This window comes from Pleurodeles waltl, chromosome 5, assembly GCF_031143425.1.
Source record: "Pleurodeles waltl isolate 20211129_DDA chromosome 5, aPleWal1.hap1.20221129, whole genome shotgun sequence".
Classification (NCBI taxonomy): domain Eukaryota; kingdom Metazoa; phylum Chordata; class Amphibia; order Caudata; family Salamandridae; genus Pleurodeles; species Pleurodeles waltl.
The window spans coordinates 772,697,567-772,718,388 of record NC_090444.1 but is presented as its reverse complement, the minus strand read 5'-3'; the positions used below and the strand labels follow the sequence as shown (position 1 = coordinate 772,718,388).

At 43.4% G+C, this 20,822-nt stretch overlaps 1 protein-coding gene across 1 annotated transcript in view; it reads left to right on the top strand.

Annotated features, from left to right (window-relative positions):
- The window catches only part of SEC23B (SEC23 homolog B, COPII coat complex component), a 192,100-nt gene that overhangs the window by 8,240 nt on the left and 163,038 nt on the right, over nt 1-20,822 (top strand). Inside the window, exons 2-7 of the mRNA XM_069234733.1 lie at nt 6,883-7,115; nt 7,665-7,722; nt 13,454-13,540; nt 17,494-17,730; nt 17,824-17,909; nt 18,544-18,688. Of these exons, the coding sequence (XP_069090834.1) occupies nt 6,895-7,115; nt 7,665-7,722; nt 13,454-13,540; nt 17,494-17,730; nt 17,824-17,909; nt 18,544-18,688 (834 nt within the window). The 5' untranslated portion in view covers nt 6,883-6,894. The remainder of the gene's footprint in view (nt 1-6,882; nt 7,116-7,664; nt 7,723-13,453; nt 13,541-17,493; nt 17,731-17,823; nt 17,910-18,543; nt 18,689-20,822) is intronic.

The window sequence follows — 20,822 nt, the reverse complement described above, 5'->3', positions numbered from 1 at the left end:
AAACTTCCTAAAGAGCGCAAGCAAGACTTTCAAGTTTTCCTGAATACCAAATAATTGGTTCATCCGCTGATATATCAGACCTGACCGCTCATGGCGACTGCCATTGTATTTACGCTAGTAAAAACTCGTGGCTTAGACTAACAGGTCTTAAACATGAAGAGTAGCAAATAATCCTGAGCTAACCATTCTCGGGTAATTCACTCTTTAGATCACATATGGATGGTGAAATGTCACATATAAAAACCTGAGTTAGACACGTTGAAAGCTGTTGGCTTAGAAAAGGTAAAAGAACATAAAAGGAGGTACAGGCCATTCTGTTGACAATATACCTCCAGAGAGTTCAACCCCCTTACTGGTCTCATCAGGAGCAGTAAAGGCAGTCTTACCACCAACGTAAGACCTCTAGAGGGAGAGGAAACCACATCAGCAATCTACAAACTTAGGGGAACCTCCCATGAAACAATAATTCACTTATTTCCCCAGTTATGTTTGTAAAGTGTGCTACAATGCTTGCCTGTCCCAGAATGACTGAGTGGCTTCTTAAAACTGCAGACAAATTGGTCGTGAATATTATTCAGAATGGATATTCTCTTCATTTCACGTCTTCTCCCCCATCTCTCCCTCCAGTGAAAACATGGGCCTATCATTAAGACCTGTTGCAAAATGAGGTCACGATCTTACTGCAGAAGAAAAAGGTTCCCATTCATCAAAAAGGATTGAGAATTGATTCCCTGTATTTTCTGGTTCGAAAAACAACAAGAAAGAAAGAAAAAGGATCAAAAGAAGACTTCAGATACATTTTCGACCTGAGAATACTGAACTAGTTCATAAGAAAAAATCAGGATGCCCTTATTACACCAGATCTACCCTAAACAACATCAAGGAGACTGAATGTGTGTAATAGATTACCAATATCTCTACTTCCATATTCCGATAGTACCAAAGCATCAAATATTCCTCATGTTTATAGCGGGCTCAGAACCTTCTTAGTACAAATTCTTACCCATTGGACTAAAGTCAGCTCCTTATACACAGGGATGTGGAATTATTTTAAAAATCCAATTGTCCAAGGGACAACAGGCTACAGAAATCTATTAGCCCTTCAAAAAAATTAACTTGCTTGGTCTACTGCAAATCAATTAGATGGCCTTCCAAAAAATGTACCTTTTAGGTGTAGTGTGGATTATGGCACTATTGACTTTACGTAGTAGAACTTTCGCTTGAGAGAAAAAAGGTGTAAAATTACATGGTGTCTACTGTGTTTGGAAAATGGGTATTATATATTTACATAGCATACATTTGCAATAATCTATTGCACAGAAATAAAATACAGTAACCAGCATTTCAGACCCAAGCTGGTATTTACAAAAAATCTGTGATCCAGCCTTATGTCAGAAATGGATATAAAGGTTTGAGTGTATCTCAAGTATAGCTCAGTTTTCTCAGTCAGTGTGAATGATAGCTTTTCTAACTCATCAGAGAAGAGAAGCCGGGTGGGGACTCTTTTCTTAGGAGACAGTTCTGCAGATTTCATTTCAACTTACAGCAAAGCATCATCTCTCAAGGTGTGCAGGATTCTCATTTTTAGTTCTCAGCAGGCTTTTGATTTCCCATGGTACAAACGATATGGAATTCTGTCTGTTAAAATGTGTTTATTTGCTTATGATGCACCTCTGAATGAGTCCTGCGTTATCAATATAAACATGATATTGGAAAATAAGTTGGTCCCTTCAAAACGGTTGTGGTTGGAGCTGTAAGGTTTCACTGCTAATGGTTACCACAGTGCTGTGACAAAATTAGACTTCTGCAGCATATTAAACACAGTGATTCCATCTTGAGTGGCCAGTATTTGCCACAGTAGTCATTCTTGAGTGAAAGCTATATGCTTTGTAAGAAGAGTGTGTCCTGAAACTTCTATGTCAGGCATGAACCAAAGATGCCTCTCCATCAGAACCCAATATTTTTGCCTAATACTGCCCATAGTGTGATTTGGCCCAAATACTACTTGCTCACCAGTAAGTTGTTAAATATTGGATCCCCTAGACTGGCATGTCTTAAAGCATGTACACTATGGTTTAGTAAAGTGCGCTAGAGGTGGACCTGTAAATCAAATGCTACTAGTGGGCCTGCAGCACTGGTTGTGCCACCCACACTAGTAGCCCTGTAAACCTGTCTCAGACCTGCCACTGCAGTGTCTGTGTGTGCAGTTTTAAACTGCCAATTCGACTTGGGAAATGTACCCACTTGCCATGCCTAAACGTTCCCTTTTTGTACATGTAAGGCACCCCCAAGATAGGCCCTAGGTAGCCCCATGGGCACATACACTTATGTGAGTTACATGTCCTAACAGTGAAATAGTGCTAAATTCAGTCTTCACTGTTGCAAGGCCTATCTCTCTCATAGGTTAACATGGGTGCTGCCTTTAAATATTATTAAAGTGTAGATTCTGTTTGAGAGCAGATAGAAATTTGGCGTTCGGGGTCTTTGAGGTCACAATTTAGGGAAGTTGTTTTTTAGATTGTTTGTTTGAAAATGCCACTTCTAGAAAGTAGGCATTTTCTTGCTTAAACCATTCTGTGACTCTGCCTGTTTGTGGATTCCCTGTCTGGGTCAGTTTGACAGTTGTGCTGTTTGTGACTCCCCTCTAGATAGTTAGACAAAGGGAGCTGGGGTGTAGCCTGCATATCCTGATGAGCCATCTGTGCTAGAGTGGAGGGAGGAATGGTCACTTATACCTGAATGGGCTGTGCCTTTCCTCTCACAGTGCAGTCTCCAACCCACTGGTGTGTGTCTGGGGCCTGTCCTGGGCAAGGCAGGATCTTGTGAACAACAGACTTTCTGTTGAAGTAGGCCTACTTCAAAGGAAGAAGGGGGTTTAAGTATCTGACCCAAAACCCCTGAAAATTAGATCACTTCTGGATTCAAGAGGAACCTCCGCCAAGGAGAAGAGCTTAAGAGAAGTGCAGCCCCTGCTTGTGACTGTGCTTTGTTGGGCTATCCTGCAGTTGCTGTGTCTGCCTGTGAAAGGGGACAAAGACTTGACTTTGTGGTATATTCTTGCTTGTGAAAAATCTCCCAAGGGTTTAAACTGAGCTTGCCTCTTGTTTTTGAAGGCTCAGGACCATCAAAGACTTCCTCTGCTAACATCTGGACGCTGAGCCTCCTGCCCTGCCAAGTGGTGTCCTATCTAGTCGCTGGGCTCTTCAAAGGTGAAGTTGGCAGACAAGAGCTGAAAATCCACGCACAGAACGCCCTGCAGGGAAATTGTCAACGCACCATCTGCAATGCTGCTGATAAACAGCGCGCCGCCGGCTTCATGGCTAAAATCGATGCTCCGCCTGCATCATGGCTGGGAAATCGACGCATCGCGACTAGAGAAACAATGCACAACACCAGCTTGCGGCTGCTGATAACGACACAAGCCCCTCACAGCGCGGTTTTCTAACACCGTGCAACAGGATTTTCCACGCATCGCCCCTGGGCGTCGAAGTCAACCTGACTCTGCGCAGATCCGAGGTGGCCCATCCGGAAATCAACGCATCCCTCTCTTGCATCGCCGACCCGACCGGAGAAGAAACGACGCACGGCCTCCCTTGCAAGGAAGGAATTGACACATCGCTGCCATTTCTGATGCATGCTTGCCCGTGCAGTTTTATTTATGACGCTAACCAGCTACTTTTTGCAAAATCATTGTTTCCATTGTTTTCTATGGAGTAAGACTCTTATTCTTTTAAAAATTCATATTTTAACTTGTTTGTTAGATTTTTGTTGTTTTGGTCTTGTTTGATTTAGATAAATATTTCCTATTTTGCTAAACTGGTATGGTGTCCATTTTGTAGTGTTTTCACTGCATTACTGTGTGTGTTGGTACAAATACTTTACACTTTGCTTCTGAGTTAAGCCTTCCTGTTCGTGCCAAGCTGCCAAGGGGGGTTAGTGGGGGTTAACCAGGTGGGTTTCTCCTTTAACCTAACTAGCAAGAGGGTCCTTGCTTGGACATGGGGGAACCTGACTGCCAACCAAAGACCCCTCTTCTAACAGGAATGTCACTTTGCAAGGAACTTAACATTCACAGCTGTCCATCTACCAGGTGTTCAAACATAGACGTGGGTTCTCTCATTCAAACTTTCCAAGAGAATCACAACTGGATTATAAACCATGAATTTGTGGACAAAAAATTCCAAAACTGGCTAAATCCTCCAATAGACTTGTTTGCTGATACAAAAAAGATTATGCCTTTAGAGACTACCACATAGAATTTAATGGGAATGCCCCCTAGATTAGTCAGGGAAATGTATTTATGTATTCCCTCCAGTCCTCCTCTTGCCAACAGTTATAACCAATTTCTACCAGTCAGAGACCAGAATGATAATGTTAGCACAGAAATTACCTCCTCATTGGTGGTTCATGGATCTCCATCACCTTTCTGAGCATCCAAGAAACAGTACAAGTTTAGGGGCCTGATTCTGAACCCCACCCTTCCATCATTGTATTAGCGTTCTGGCTTCTGAATTCACAATATAGTCAGCTAGATTTTCCATAAGGTTCCATGAACATTCTACAAAAAGCTAAACAACCACCCACTAGAAAATCATATGTGTTTAAGAAGAGGCTTTGCATTAAGTGTATTCAGAGCAGCCATAATCCATCCTAAAGTCAAAAAGATTAGTATCCCCATACCTTCTTCATCTGGTAAGGTCTGGTTTACAGTTTCCATCTATTAAAGTACTCCCCTAGCGTCTGTAACTGTTGATACGATACATTCATCATTAGAATGTGTGTATTCGCCTGGTGTAGGTCACTAGTGTGCTGCGACACTCAAATGGGGGCAAGCAGAAGCAGTGGCTCTCCTACAGGAAGAGACTTGTGGGCTCCATATATATCCCATTGCCACAGACTGCGATTCACTGCTCTTAGACTTGCAGACATACCAAAAGAGGGTGGCTGGTTAGCACTGCACTCATAACTATCAGGCCATATCACATAATTATTTAAGACTCCAGATGCCACTGGTCCCTGAAGTTGCTCCTGTTGAATGTTGTTCCTTGTTGGAAGTGGCGTGCCCTTGAGCTGGAAAGAATCCATTGTATTACTGATACCACCACCAAATGAGTAGTTGCTATCACATGACTGGTTTTATTGTTGTTGCAGTTTGTTCTGGTTAATGAGGACTAACCCAAGGACTCCTATTGTTACTGATAGATCGTCGTACTGATAACGCTTTTAATATTGTGCTAGATGTGACACATTTGCCTGTGATATTGACAAAGAAAATACTAATAAAAATGGTTTAAAAATGTACAGTGCCTCTAATTAAAGATTTATTTGAAGGGATAAAAAAGGTATTTCCTCATCTTAAGTCTCCTTCTCTTCATTGAGATGTTAACATTGTTCTGCCTATATAAATGGGACCTTCCTCTGAACTCATTCACAAGTTTGGACACAGTCACTGATTTGTGGAACCTGGACGAAGTTCTGCTGCCACAGATATCCTGTGGGCAAGACAAAAGTCCCTGGCCAGGTCCGAAATGACGTTGGATTTTGTCTCGCAATCTGCCTCCCAACCCCTGGGAATAAAGTCACTGACCCACATGGACAGGGTAGGGTGGTTGGGATGCCCCACAGTTTGAAGACCTTTTCCGCAGACAAAAAAAAGGTGCATTCCTATCATTAAGATGGAAATAGGTCTAGAAATTACTGAAAATACAGTATGTTCTTTACTACGCATTCATTTTCTTAAATGGTAAATAGGCTTCATTCAGGACAAGAGCTAGTGGAAATCCTATTTCATATTTGTTTTTATTCCAAAGCAACATAAGTAAAATGGTTCTGTTTGTTCTCGACCATCATTATATTCGGAAGTGGTCACTAAGAGCCATCAAGACTATGGTGATAACCTATCACTCACTCCACCATTCCTGAACAGCTTAAAAAAAAAAGAAAAAAAAAAAAAGGTTCTTTTTTCTGTGTCCGTGGCACTGATCTTACTGTTTCTGGATTCGGTATGAAAGAACCCCCTGAAGGAAAAAATTAAATGTGTGTATATTGGGTCTGGGAAGAGTAATGTGAGAGCAGCAGCCCACTGGTAAAAATGAAGTGCTCAGTGTCAGTAGAGCTGTGGGAGCTCAGGAACAAAGCAGTAGCAGTAAAATGCTGCAAATTTACAGCACGAAGAGATGGAGGTATCTTTTTGCATAATAAAACTCACAATGCAATTTGGATACATTGCTCTAATGGTAACCGCCTTTACAGGATTGCAGAAAGTTTCAGCTGCTGTGAATGATAGTTACTTGAGTGCCTTCAGTTCCACCCACTTTTTCACATACCGTGGCAACACCTGTGCCCTCTAGTGACTGCACAAATGGACGCAAAAGCCTAGCAAACATCTGCAATGCCAGTCTGTCTTGCTTTTGCAATGGCAGTATTAGCTTTGCCAGTGCTCATGTGGAGCAAGCGTTAGCCAGGACAATACCATCCTGGAATTCCATGTTTTTATAGATGTCCTTCATGTTGCACCACACTGCTTCTATATTGTGGATGCTTTCTTATAATAGCCAACCAATATATTCTATAATAATGCAAAATGTAGAATTCATGGCAGCCCGACGGTACCGGCTTTAGCCAATTCTTTTTATAAAGCCAATGATGGGCTTCAGCATTCAATCTTTTTTTGTAATAATTATGTTGAGTCAATAGAGAAGTTTAAAAATGTTGGACATAACGTCCACCAAGTAATATATTTTATCACTGAGTTATTGGAATGTTTTTTATAACTGCAACTGGTGAATTGTAATAAAATTCTAATAAAAGTGTTACTTTTTTCTTCCTTATTCTTGTTTTTGTGGCCAGCAGATCTACAACTCAACATTTTGTCTTTTTCAGTATCTGTTAGACATGGCAACGTACCTGGAATTCATTCAGCAAAATGAAGAGAGGGACGGTGTGCGGTTCAGCTGGAATGTATGGCCCTCCAGCAGACTGGAGGCCACACGTCTTGTGGTTCCCCTGGGCTGTCTATTCACTCCCTTAAAAGAGCGCCCGGATCTCCCTCCTGTACAATATGAACCAGTCCTGTGCAGCAGACCCACCTGCAAAGCAGTGCTCAATCCACTTTGGTAAGAATTGTCCTGGAAAATTGGAAGAATGAAATTTTGGTCAGTATTGTTCTTGTTTGTCTGTTAGAGAGACTACTGCCTTCAGATAATTATATGTCCATTTCAAATTGCGCGTAGTAGTACAGCATTCATGCCTGTAACTTTGTGATCTTACCACCAGGAGGTGGTTCAAGTGCATCCAACAGCAAGCTTGTTCCAATGGCCTGGAGGATTCAGAATGTACAGCGGAGTCGAATTTAGGCAGATATATAGTATGAATTCTAGGATTTCAAAAAGTGTATAGATCTGTATTGCTGCTGCTTTTGCTTTGTAGATCTAAGATTTGTGTAAGTATGGCAACCTCCCGAATTCAAAGCTGTGACCCTTGGGTTAAACTCAAATAACAACCTGATGAATGAACAGTGGTGTTGTTTTCCTACAAGGAATGTATAACTCAAGAGCCTTACATTTAAGATTTTGTTTCTCATTTGGTTTTCTTTTTCATGCAAACCCCTCCTAGTTTGATAAAACAATATTGCATTCCAACCATTTGTTTTTAACTTTTTACAGCCAGGTGGACTATAGAGCTAAGCTCTGGGCTTGTAACTTCTGTTTTCAGAGAAATCAGGTAAGTCTGTATTGTGTATTATTTTTAGTACTTGCAATTTGTATACTTCTAGAGCGATATTGTTTAAGAAGCAACCCAGGTACAGGCATTAATCGTCAGTTGTGGCTTGTCTGTTGGATGTGATTGAAGGCAACAGCAATGGTTCTTGAGTCTGACCTTGGGCTCAATACGTCCTTAAAGTGGTGTCTGTTCAGGGACCCACATAGTGCAGCATTGTATGCATAGCCATCTTATTTTGTCTTTCTAGTCTGAATCATCCTCATTGTGGACCCCTTACCACCCTGTGTCAATGATGTTTTCTTCAAGTGTAGCAGGCAGCATGGAAACCACAGGGCCAGTTTCTGTTGTCTCTCAGACGGCTTCTGTCACAGATGAACATAAAATCTTAAGGCTGTACTACCTTGAATTTTCCGAAAGGCATCACTAGCTCTTCAAAGATGTAAGTTGGTTGAGCTGACTTTAGCATTTTTAGAGCACTCCATTTATCTTCTTGTTGGGGAAGAGAAGGTGCATTAAACATGTTTTAGCAACATAGTTTTGACACCAGTACTTTTTATATTACGTCAATATAGGCATTGAACTAAGGAAGCATGTTAACAGATTAGGATTTGTAACTGCCCTAATTGGATAAGAATAATCTATTGAGCAGTTGCAGTGTTACACAATTCATTAAGCAGTTTGTAATTTAGAACCAGTTTGCTTTCATAGGAACATGGTAGATTCTTCCATGTTGCTTTGAGAGCAAATAATTAAACTCTGCATTGTTGCATGATCATCGTTGGATGCCTTAAAGAAGGTTGTCCTTTCCAATGTTTCGGGGTTGGATGGTGAGAATGAAAAAGGATCGTGTTAGAATCTTTATTGAGAGATTGCCCAGTCCCTCCCTTACGATCCTCTCCTGGAACCCAGACACAAAGTACAGCCTTCATAGATGGGCCTCAACGGGGTTGTATGTGAAAATTTGTGCCTTCTGACAACCCTTACCATGCCCCATTCCATCTTCTTGCCTTTGTGTATAAGAAGTGGGGCATGGGTATTTGCGGAAACTGTACCCCTCGATTTTTCTTTTTACCTTCTGTCCTTATTTTGAGGTCCCACACAATACCTGCTTCACTATTGTAAATTAATCCTTACAGTTGCATAAAAGGGGAGGCACCGTATGTGCAGTTCTGCCAAACAAGCTGCCATGCACTGGTTTAGTCAGGCTATTTGCCCATTTGCTTTGGGTTCATGAAGAACAATATACACCCAGAGGCTTGAAAATGTCGAAAGACTGTAAATGAGGTCACAAATGTGCAATGCAGAAGCTGGATAAAGACAGTTTTTAACTCTTCTCTAGACTTCAGTAGACCAAATTCCTAGTGAAGAGTCTCTGGCAGAGTATTCCTGAGTGAGGTTGTCTGACTGGAGAGCGCCCCTCTTCGTAGCTAGGATTTGTTTGTAGTAGGCGCAAACAATTGTTTACTTATAGAAAAAGTTGACATTCTGGGGGTAAGTGGCATCCACACTTTTGGAGATCTGCAATGATGGGTCAATCCAATAATTCCTGGCATTGATGGATAAACTCTGGTTGCAAGCAGGACAGTTTTTGCTAATGGCAAAATCACACATGCGCTCAAGATACTGTGGAACATAAATTGTACAGATCCCTCTACAGATGCCATAATGCTAACATTATATACCATTGGGAATGGCTGTAAGTTGGTCCCTTGGTTCTACAAAGCCATCCTAGAACATACTACTGTCTCTCAAACACCTTACAGACCAGTGGGAGGAATACTTGTTTGTCACTGAACGAAAAAGAATGGCATAGGGTTCTGTAATACCCCCAGAAGTTGTCTTGAAATGCCCACTTTAAGTTCATTCAATCTTGCAATTTACGTAGGGCTTACCTTGCACTGTCAGATTTACCCAGGGCAACAACTGTCTTCCGCAGATTCCGCCACTCACCAACTGACTTCAAGCAAATGTTATGGACTTGCAATAAATTACACCCTTTCTGGGACAATGGCATGTAGTGTATTTTCACCAAAATCGGTACACCAAGACTAGAAAACATTGAAACTTGTTTAATGGGCATATATATCCGGCACAAAAAAACAATGATGTTACAAAATTCACCAATTTAGCTCCTATATTAGCTAAGCGAGTGATAACCATGACATGGAAATCCCCAATGCGCCCGCGCGCACTCACTCGCCACACACTCACACAGAGAGCGCGTGATGTAGAGACTTTGAATTTTGGTTCAAGGGTGAAAGTTGAGGGCTCCACAGGGAAGATACATGGATTTTGCAGAAGTACCCCGTTTTAGTTCAATGGGACAAATGTTTGGAGAAATTCATGGAGGACAGGAAAGAGTATGAAAGGCCGCCATTATCCAGAACGTCCACTCCTAAATCCTCTTAGAAAGGAACTAGAAATAGACTGCAGAGGATCCGCACTGCCTCATAAGTGCACCGTGCTCTATTACTTCTTGCCTACCCACATATTTGAAGCTACTGATCCTTGGTTGACTGAATTATTATGAACACTTGCAGTACTTGTAATACTCTTGTGTGTTTTTTTTTTTTTTTTTTTTACACAGCTGTAGGAAGTTGGCTCTGTATGCACTATTTCAAAGTAAGGAATAGTATGCACAGAGTCCAAGGGTTCCCCTTAGAGGTAAGATAGTGGCAAAAAGAGATAATACTAATGCTCTATTTTTGTGGTAGTGTGGTCGAGCAGCAGGCTTATCAAAGGAGTTTCGTTAAGCATTTGTTGTACATACACACAGGCAATAAATGAGGAACACACACTCAGAGACAATTCCAGGCCAATAGGTTTTTGTATAGAAAAATATATTTTCTTAGTTTTAGTTTAAGAACCACAGGTTCAAATTTTACATGTAATACTTTGAATGAAAGGTATTGCAGGTAAGTACTTTAGGAACTTTGAATAATCACAATAGCATATATACTTTTCAAATAAAACACATATAGCTATTTTAAAACTAGACAGTGCAATTTTCACAGTTCCTAGGGGAGGTAAGTAATTGTTAGTTCTTGCAGGTAAGTAAACCACCTACGGGGTTCAAGTTTGGGTCCAAGGTAGCCCACCGTTGGGGGTTCAGAGCAACCCCAAAGTTACCACACCAGCAGCTCGGGGCCGGTCCGGTGCAGAGTTCAAAGTGGTGCCCAGAACGCATAGGCTTCAATGGAGAAGGGGGTGCCCCGGTTCCAGTCTGCCAGCAGGTAAGTACCCGTGTCTTCGGAGGGCAGACCAGGGGGGTTTTGTAGGGCACCGGTGGGGACACAAGTTAGCACAGAAAGTACACCCTCAGCAGCACGGGGGCAGCCGGGTGCAGTGTGCAAACACACGTCGGGTTTTCAATTAGAATCAATGGGAGACCAAGGGGTCTCTTCAGCGATGCGGGGGGGGGGGGGGGGCTCCTCGGGGTAGCCACCACCTGGGCAAGGGAGAGGGCCTCCTGGGGGTCACTCCTGCACTGGAGTTCCGATCCTTTAGGTCCTGGGGGCTGCGGGTGCAGGGTCTTTTCCAGGCGTCGGGATCTGAGAGTCAGGCAGTCGCAGTCAGGGGGAGCCTCGGGATTCCCTCTGCAGGCGTCGCTGTGGGGGCACAGGGGGGACAACTTTGGTTACTCACAGTCTTGGAGTCGCCGGGGAGTCCTCCCTGAAGTGTTGTTTCTCCACAAGTCGAGCCGGGGGCGTCGGGTGCAGAGTTGCAAGTCTCACGCTTCTGGCGGGAAACGCAGTTGTTTTAAAGTTGCTCCTTTGGAAACAAAGTTGCAGTCTTGGGTGAACAGGGCCGCTGTCCTCGGGAGTTTCTTGGTCCTTCTAGAGCAGGGCAGTCCTCTGAGGATTCAGAGATCGCTGATCCTGGGGAAAGCGTCGCTGGAGCAGTGTCTTTAGAAGTGGGGAGACAGGCCGGTAGAGCTGGGGCCAAAGCAGTTGGTGTCTCCGTCTTCTCTGCAGGGTTTTTCAGCTCAGCAGTCCTCTTCTTCTTAGGTTGCAGGAATTGGAGTTCCTAGGTTCTGGGGAGCCCCTAAATACTAAATTTAGGGGCGTGTTTAGGTCTGGGGGGTTAATAGCCAATGGCTACTAGCCCTGAGGGTGGGTACACCCTCTGTGTCTCCTCCCAAGGGGAGGGGGTCACATTCCTATCCCTATTGGGGGGAATCCTCCATCTGCAAGATGGAGGATTTCTAAAAGTTAGTCACCTCAGCTCAGGGCACCTTAGGGGCTGTCCTGACTGGCCAGTGACTCCTCCTTGTTTTTCTCATTATCTCCTCCGGCCTTGCCGCCAAAAGTGGGGCCGTGGCCGGAGGCGGCGGGCAACTTCACTAGCTGGAATGCCCTGTGGTGCTGTAACAAAGGGGGTGAGCCTTTGAGGCTCACCGCCAGGTGTTACAGGTCCTGCAAGGGGGAGGTGATAAGCATCTCCACCCAGTGCAGGCTTTGTTACTAGCCACAGAGTGACAAAGGCACTCTCCCCATGTGGCCAGCAACATGTCTCGAGTGTGGCAGGCTGCTAAAACCAGTCAGCCTACACAGGTAGTTGGTTAAGGTTTCAGGGGGCACCTCTAAGGTGCCCTCTGGGGTGTATTTTACAATAAAATGTACACTGGCATCAGTGTGCTTTTATTGTGCTGAGAAGTTTGATACCAAACTTCCCAGTTTTCAGTGTAGCCATTATGGTGCTGTGGAGTCCGTGTTTGACAGACTCCCAGACCATATACTCTTATGGCTACCCTGCACTTACAATGTCTAAGGTTTTGCTTAGACACTGTAGGGGCAAAGTGCTCATGCACTGGTGCCCTCACCTATGGTATAGTGCACCCTGCCTTAGGGCTGTAAGGCCTGCTAGAGGGGTGACTTATCTATACTGCATAGGCAGTGTGAGGTTGGCATGGCACCCTGAGGGGAGTGCCATGTCGACTTACTCGTTTTGTTCTCACCAGCACACACAAGCTGGCAAGCAGTGTGTCTGTGCTGAGTGAGGGGTCCCCAGGGTGGCATAAGATATGCTGCAGCCCTTAGAGACCTTCCCTGGCATCGGGGCCCTTGGTACCAGGAGTACCAGTGACAAGGGACTTACCTGGATGCCAGGGTGTGCTAATTGTGAAAACAAAAGTACAGGTTAGGGAAAACACTGGTGCTGGGGCCTGGTTAGCAGGCCTCCACACACTTTCAATTCAAAACATAGCATCAGCAAAGGCAAAAAGTCAGGGGGTAACCATGCCAAGGAGGCATTTCCTTACATTGGCAATAAAATCAAACATGCCTACATTGGAAAAAGAAGAATTAATGTAATTTATGTACAAAACCCTTGTACTGAAAGGGTTAATTAGAATTGTTGGTGGGGATCTTATTGAATTTTTTTTGTTAACTTGCAATGAAACTGTGGGGTTTAAATTGTTCTAGTATAAGTAGCAAGGCCTGGACTCATTTGCATATTTTTTCTGGTTGATTTATCTGTGAATGCTCAAAAGTGCCTGTCGGAGTTTTCTCTGGACACTGATATTTCAATACTCTTTGCTGTCTAAATAATTCGGGTTCTTGGAAATCCGTGCTTTTAGCATTTGAAATAATACTGACAACATTTTGCTTTACATTATACAGATGCTCTGCATTTCTGCTTTACTTTGAAACCGTTTTTCCATTGATTTTATAAACTCAATTTGCCAAACATAGGCAAGTGTCATAAAATAATGATATCTTTTTTTCCTCAGTTCCCCCCAACCTATGCAGGTATCTCAGAAATGAATCAACCAGCAGAACTAATGCCACAGTTTTCTACAATTGAATACATCGTGCAGGTATGCTGCGCTTAGCCATCCCTCTTAAATAAGTCTTGGGCTGCTCTGTCTATTAATTGTCGTGATGATTTGGTTATACGGCTTTGAAGATGGTGCAAGCATACAGCCAGGAACAGAGAAAATGCTCAATTTAAGCCAAAGGCAAGGCTTTAAAAAAGGAAACGATATGATAATTCAGAAACTCTGCTGAATTTTATTTTTTTACTTATCATACAGAAAAAGCTAAACAAAATAGATGCAAAATATATCTTTTGAGTGGTTAGTGTTCCCTAGCTGTAAATGGCATGCGTTTGGTGCATAATTTTCAATTTAATCACCTTAACTATTTTTTTTCCTTGTAATGGGAAGAAGCTACAGTACCCATCAAGATAACACTTGCTACTGCCCTCCATTTTTGAAGTGCCACACTTTGCTTGTACCAAATGCATTCAGTAATTTTCTTTGCACCCTGCCCTTCCTGTTGGGTCGAGTAGTGCCTTATCGCAATGTGTAGGCTACACTAGCTTCTCTTACTAAGATATTCGAAAGACTGTGTGGTCAAGGTGCTATCAGAGGGAGAATCTGGAGTAGAGAAGATGGTGGAAAGCTGACAATGTAGATGAACCGTTTGATAAGCCATGCTTCTAGTTCCGGAAACTCAAAAGCAAGGAAAAATTTGGAGGACTCTGGTAGGGTTTGGGGCAGCAGGCGTACTTTTTTATTTAAGGTGAGAGCTTCCCTTTAAAGTGCAGCTTGATCCAGGGATATTGACATATTTTTAGCTTAGTCTCTCGCCATGTAATTGTTTTGATCACCAATCCCGTTATGAATAATTGTATTTTTAAAAAATGTTAAGTAGAAAATATTTTTAAAAAACATAGGCCCTCATTACAACCTTGGAGGGCGGCCGCCAAGGTTAGACCGCCGAGCGGCCGCCTATGCGGCCGCAATCCCACCACATTACAACATCTCCGCTGGGCTGGCGGGCGGGAACCGTTTCCGCCCGCCGGCCCAGCGGGGATGTCAGCCGTAACATTGGAGCCGGCTCCTAATGGAGCTGGCGGTTTTGCGGCCGTGCGACGGGTGCAGCTGCACCCATCACGCTTTTCACTGTCTGCTGTAAAGACAGTAAAAAGCAGGGTGGGGCTGTGTCTGGGGGCCCCTGCACTGCCCATGCCAAGTGCAGGGGCCCCGCGACTCTCCTTCCCGCCAGCCTTTCCATGGCAGTCTCCACCGCCCTGGACAGGCTGGAGGGCAGGGAGTCATAATCCCCAGGGCAGCGCTGCCCTTTCGGATGATAACCGCCGGGACAACGATGGCGGGAAACCGCTGGTCCCGATGGTGCGACTGCGGGGCTACTGCTGCAGTCATAATATGGCAAATTGTACCGCCAGCCTGTTGGCGGTACAATTGCCAAAACAACCCTGACGGTTTTTGACCGCCAGGGTTATAATGAGGGCCATAGTCTCTTAGTTTTTAGTCTTTAGTCTTTGGTTTTGGTTATATGACATGACTGGGTAACAAAGCAAAAATGTGGCAGCTGCATTCACTTGCACCTGCCCCTTCTCACCACTTGCTTAGTTCATTTGGCCAGATTTTTTCCTTCTTCTGTGTTTTGACTATTCATGTCGGTGTCTGCTACTCAATATTAGTGTGGTGGTTGCGCTTGGACCAAAATTGCCCCATCCGCAATGTGTCCTCTGCCTTTCCCATTAGGATCTGGTGCACACAGTACGTCAGGTGATGTTCCAAATCAGTTCAGATTTTCATGATTTTTCAGTTTGGCATGTAGTTCCTCGTATAAGTGACAAAGGGGCGGAGGGACTCTTATTCATTAGTCACCTTTGCTGGGGTTGTTCCTTGCTAGGGACTTTGAACACAAGTTGGAATTAAATCTACTATCCTCCAACTCAGCAATGTTATTACCCACCAGACAGTCCGTGCCAATACTAGTGCAGTGCAGACTGGTTCTCCTGCTGTTCATTTTTACCTGTGTGTGCTCAGACTGGAAGGGATGTCAGTGTTGGTGGCTCTTTCTCAATTCTTCCCCAGGGATTGAGGCCCAGGTGAGGCCTCGTCATTAGGGAATCCCTTCACTTCGTTTTGGGTGGTGATTTTTGTCAAGTACTCGAGGCTGATTGATTCATTGTATTTTTATAGCACCCACTACCCAATTAGTGTTTCCTAGCTGTGGTTCGTATACTAGCTAGCCGGACATATAACTCCTCAGTTTCTTTTTTTTTTTTTGAAGGTCAGCAGATAGGTTGAGAGTTAATCTTCAAAGAGGGCACATTCCAGTGTGTAGGTGTTGTTAGGGAAGCATCATGCTAGATTATATTTGGGGGGCTAATATTCAGATTTGGCCTCTATGACACAGCTCACAGGCTAAGATTGCCAAGTTACCGTATTGGACAAATTACAGGGATTGAAGGTTTAAACATTTGATTTCGAGGCATAACAGCTTACTTTCACCATGTGGAGTGCAAGATAACATTCCCCCTTCTCTTGGGACCAAAGATGTCAGACCTTGCTGAGTGTTGAACTTTTAATCTGTTCAATACATTTTCAGGTAGGCCTGAGTAGAGAGTGTTCCCGTACTCCAGCTAGCTTAATTGCTGTTCCACTGACGAATGCACCAGTTCGTAATCTGTTGTCGGAGGGCCCCATGGGGTCCCCGAAGCCTACTCCTGGGGACCACAACTGCTTAGAAAATTAAATAATATTAGCAGATTAACATATCATATATAAATAAAGAAGCATAATATAAGTTTGGAAATTTTAAAACATTCTGTAAATATGAAGGAATTTGAAAGTGGATGCTAAAAATTACACTAGTATCTTCAGATTGATTCATGAAAGCAGTGCAAGTGCACCTAATAGAATTTAGTATTGATAATGAGTGGCCTCAATTGCATTACCTTCCCATTAAAATTGTGATTTGTTTTATAATTGTTAGTGAATAAAAGTTATTAATTTGTGCATTTGTTTGATGAATGCTTGTTTCTGCATTTTTCTCTGCATTGTTTTGCAGTTCAAATCATAGAAAACAATACTTACATAAATGCCTTTCCAGAGACTTTGTGGTTAAAGTTTCATCAGCCTCTTTCTATCTTTAATGTCCAATGTCATCAAAGTTGCGAACATTCATGCTAGCTGTGATTTTCATTTCTCAGAACTGGGCTAAGCAGGTCTGCTGGTAGACCTGTTTTTCTCTCTCCCAGGTTACATACTCAAGTGCTCCTTTGGATAATACTCACTACCTCAAATAAGAACAAACTTGTAAAGGGCAACCATTAATCTTTCTCTAGGTTTCTTGTGTAGACATTATTTCTATCAGAACATGCTACAAGTTTAAATATGTATTTATAAATGTCCCCTTTTAATCTGTTATTTATTTACTGCCCCTCTTATCGGTCAGACCAGATCGTTTACATGACTGGTAAGTCTGTAAGGATTTGCTGTCTTAAGTCAAGCTATGAGAGCTAAGATTGTGTATTTTCTTTTTGGAGAGGCTTGTGTAAAAGAAATAACCTTCAGAATGGGGTGCATCATATGCTTTTCCTGCTCTTGTAGGACCGACGCGAAAAGTGAGAAATGTATATTTGTCAACAGCCCCTTACTAAAAACATCTTCCTTCTAAATATGAAAAAGGACTAAAGTATTAATAATATGTCATTATCCCGTGACAGACAGTGGTAACCAAACATGTAAATGCTAGGGACATTTTCCTCAAGCCCAACTCAGGAATGTTTTAAAGCTTTCATTTTGGGACATGTGTGTTCCATATGCATGACAGTAGTACATTTTGTACACTTGACTGCATCGGTTATGAACAAACAAGTCTGTACATTGGAATTGATGTCATACAAATTTCACATTTTTTTACATAATAATAATTTTGAATAAAAATGTTAAGTGGTTTGTATGGTAGATGGCATGTATCTAATGTGTACTTATGTTTCTTATAATACTAGCGTGGTCCTAAGACTCCCCTTATCTTCCTGTATGTTGTTGACACATGTCTGGAAGAAGAAGACCTTCAAGCGTTGAAGGAATCCCTGCAGATGTCCCTGAGCTTGCTTCCTCCAGACGCTTTGGTGGGGCTCATCACATTTGGCAGAATGGTCCAGGTACATGAGCTTAGCTGTGAAGGAATCTCCAAAAGCTATGTCTTCAGGGGTACCAAAGACCTCACAGCAAAGCAAATACAGGTTTGTTCACTGTTGCATTTTATCATCTGGTTCCCATGAATCTTTCTTGCCCGGAATTTAATCTTTTTCTGTGTATTTAATTGTTTGTCTTAGGATATGCTGGGCCTCTCAAGACCTGGTGTGCCAGCTCAACAAGCAAGACCTCTGCAACCTCAAGAACAACCAGCTATCTCAAGCAGGTAGTGTTGCAAAAAATGCCCACACTCACAATATAGTGAGTGCAGATGATATTCGTGTTTCTTTTGTGCTGTGCTAATCATATTTGAATATTCTCAGACCAAGTAGTTTGGAAAGTGAAATTTGTGAGTGGTGTTGGTAATTGTTATGATAAAAGTTATGATTCTTCAGTTTGGTGTGCCATAAGTAGTCCTTTAAAACTGTTCTGGGGCAGTTATTTATTTTATCCATGGTCCAGTTCAACTTTTTTTTTTTTTTCTCAACTAGTGATCTTTCCATGAGACTTTCTTTGATCAGACCATGAGTGGGAGAATGTTTTACTGTAAAAAATCATGCTGCTGGGCATAATCAACTCTTAAATGACTGTTCCTGCCACCATTGGTGAATGTGCTTATTTGCAGGCCCACTGTATTGTTCATAATGTTGCTGTGTGCTCAGTGTCTTCTTTGACACGTAGAAAGTTGATGCCTGTTGTGTACATTTAACTAGAAAAATGCTTTGTCAGTCGTTATTTACATTCATATTTTTATTGGATATATCTGTATCACTTAGATGTTGTACTGTGAAAAGTATATTATTTACAGATGAGGCTTGCATGCTTTTTTCAAAATTGGTTTGTTTGAATATATTTTGTAGGTTTCTCCAGCCCGTTCATAAGATAGACATGAATCTGACTGATCTGCTAGGGGAGTTGCAGCGTGACCCCTGGCCAGTCACACAAGGAAAAAGGCCACTGAGATCAACTGGGGTAGCTTTATCAATTGCTGTTGGTTTGCTGGAGGTAAGAAGGCATGTATATTCTAATCTTAACTAATGATCTGCTTAGTCGGTTATTAAAGTACCTTTACTATCTCCTACACATCAGGAGAGCAGTGTGATTTTTTTATTTTTATTTTTTTAATTTTTTTATAATAAATATGGCAGCTGGAGTTGCTTGCCCTAGCCCTTAAGCTTGGGGTGGAGCTGATGCCCCCAGAAGTGATGTGAACAATGACTTCTTCACTGTGCCATCTTGAATTGTTCCTGCATGCTGTGCACAGGGGCGGTGAGGTGATGCGGCACCCTAGAATTGGCCAGGGGTGCTTAATGTCTAGAATTTTCCAACCCCATTAGAAAACTCTTTCACAAGAGAGAGAGGGAGTTGTGCTTGGAGTTGGACATTGGAATTGGAAAACAGCAGCCGCCATGAAAAACTGGAAGGACAGGCCCCCTGAAGCCCTAATGGACTAAGGACTCTGCCTAAAGTTGACCCCAGAACCAGTGGGTCTTGCTAGTACCAGCAAAGGTGGTTCCCTTTCACCCCCTAAAGACCGACTGGGCGAATATCTGGTCTTCTGCACCCAGGAGGAGGAGAGGAGCATCAAAGACAAAGACCAGGATATAAGCTGGCACTGAGAGTCAGTGGAATAAGCTCCCTGCAAAGTATGTTGCTTTTCATAGGCCATGAGGCTTCTGGTGGCTAGAGCTCATCACCAAGAGTAAAATGGGCCCAGGATCATCAAAGTTGGTCCACCTGGACACAAGTCATGGCCATTTTAAGATTATGACTTCCCGCAAGAAAACGCAGCTCCATTGCAAAATCTGTCTGGGGCAGCAGGGGTCCCTTCCCTTCCCTCCACTCCACTGGGGATATAAGCTGGCACTGAAAGTCAGTGGAATCAGCTCCCTGCAAAGTATGTTGCTTTTCATAGGCCACGAGGCTTCTTCTGGTGGCTAGAGCACACCACCAAGAGTAAAATGGGCCCAGGATCATCAAAATTGGCCCACCTGGACACAAGTTATGGCCATTTAAAGATTTTGCGCCCTGCAAGAAAACGCAGCTCCATGGCAAAATCCAAATGTATCCCCTGGGTATACCCCCTCCCCCATAGCAGTGGGCTCACTTCTGCTCCCTATGCCAATGTCTAGTGGGGAGCAGGGTGGCCCCTGCAAGTGCAACACTCTGAGAGAATCCAAGTTGCCAGCTCCTGCGCCATCAGTGAAAGCAGCTGCCCAGGAGGGGGGCCAGGTGGGGCAGCACCCGGTGGTGGGCTCCCTGTGCTGCCTCCAATGGAAAGCCAAGTCGAGGTGCCCAGGTGGGATCGGGCACTCCAAAAGAAAATGGAAAAACACAAAAGAAAAGCCAAGCGGCTTTCTCGGGCGGGACAGTAGCTACTAAAATAATTACTCCTTGAGCTGTGGGAGTGCTCCATAATGCCCTGCAAGGGCTAATTTGCACATGTTTCTGTGGCTTGGGGTTCCAACATCTTGGCAGGGGCATCACCAGCAAACCAAAGGACGGCTGTGGGCAACTGCAGGAGATGCTGCAGTCCCTCATGAAGTAACATTGAAAACTGCCCCAAAATTTTTAGGGTCTTGGAATCCATGACCACCAGGATTTTCTCCATTGTTTTCAAACTTTTCCTAGCCAGTATGGTACTCTGACCTCCCCTCCCCCCCAATATTGTGATGTTCTTTCCGGTGTAGGAAGGACGGGCACTGTGATTTTGGGGATCATGACTCTTTTTAGGGGTCAAATGTGACTACAGAATGTCATCTAAGGTATTTTCAATCTGCCTGATAAATATATGTTCGGTGGCATGTTGTGCATAGTCCGTCGTCTGGTGTTTGGGTCGGAGTGTTACAAGTTGTTTTTGTTCGAAGAAGTCTTTTCGAGTCCCGAGACCGAGGGACTCCTCCTCCTTTGTTCCATTGCGCATGGGCGTCGACTCCATGTTAGATTGTTTTTTTTCCGCCATCGTGTTCGGACGTGTTCCTTTTCGCTCCGGGTTTCGGGACGGAAAGATAGTCTTAACTTCGGAAAACTACGTCGGTATTGTTTCGCTCGGTATCGGGTAAGAATAGAATCGACACCGAATCGTGAAGAGCTCCGGTAGCCCTTCGGGGTAATTTCGATCCCCCGTCTGGGCCTGGTC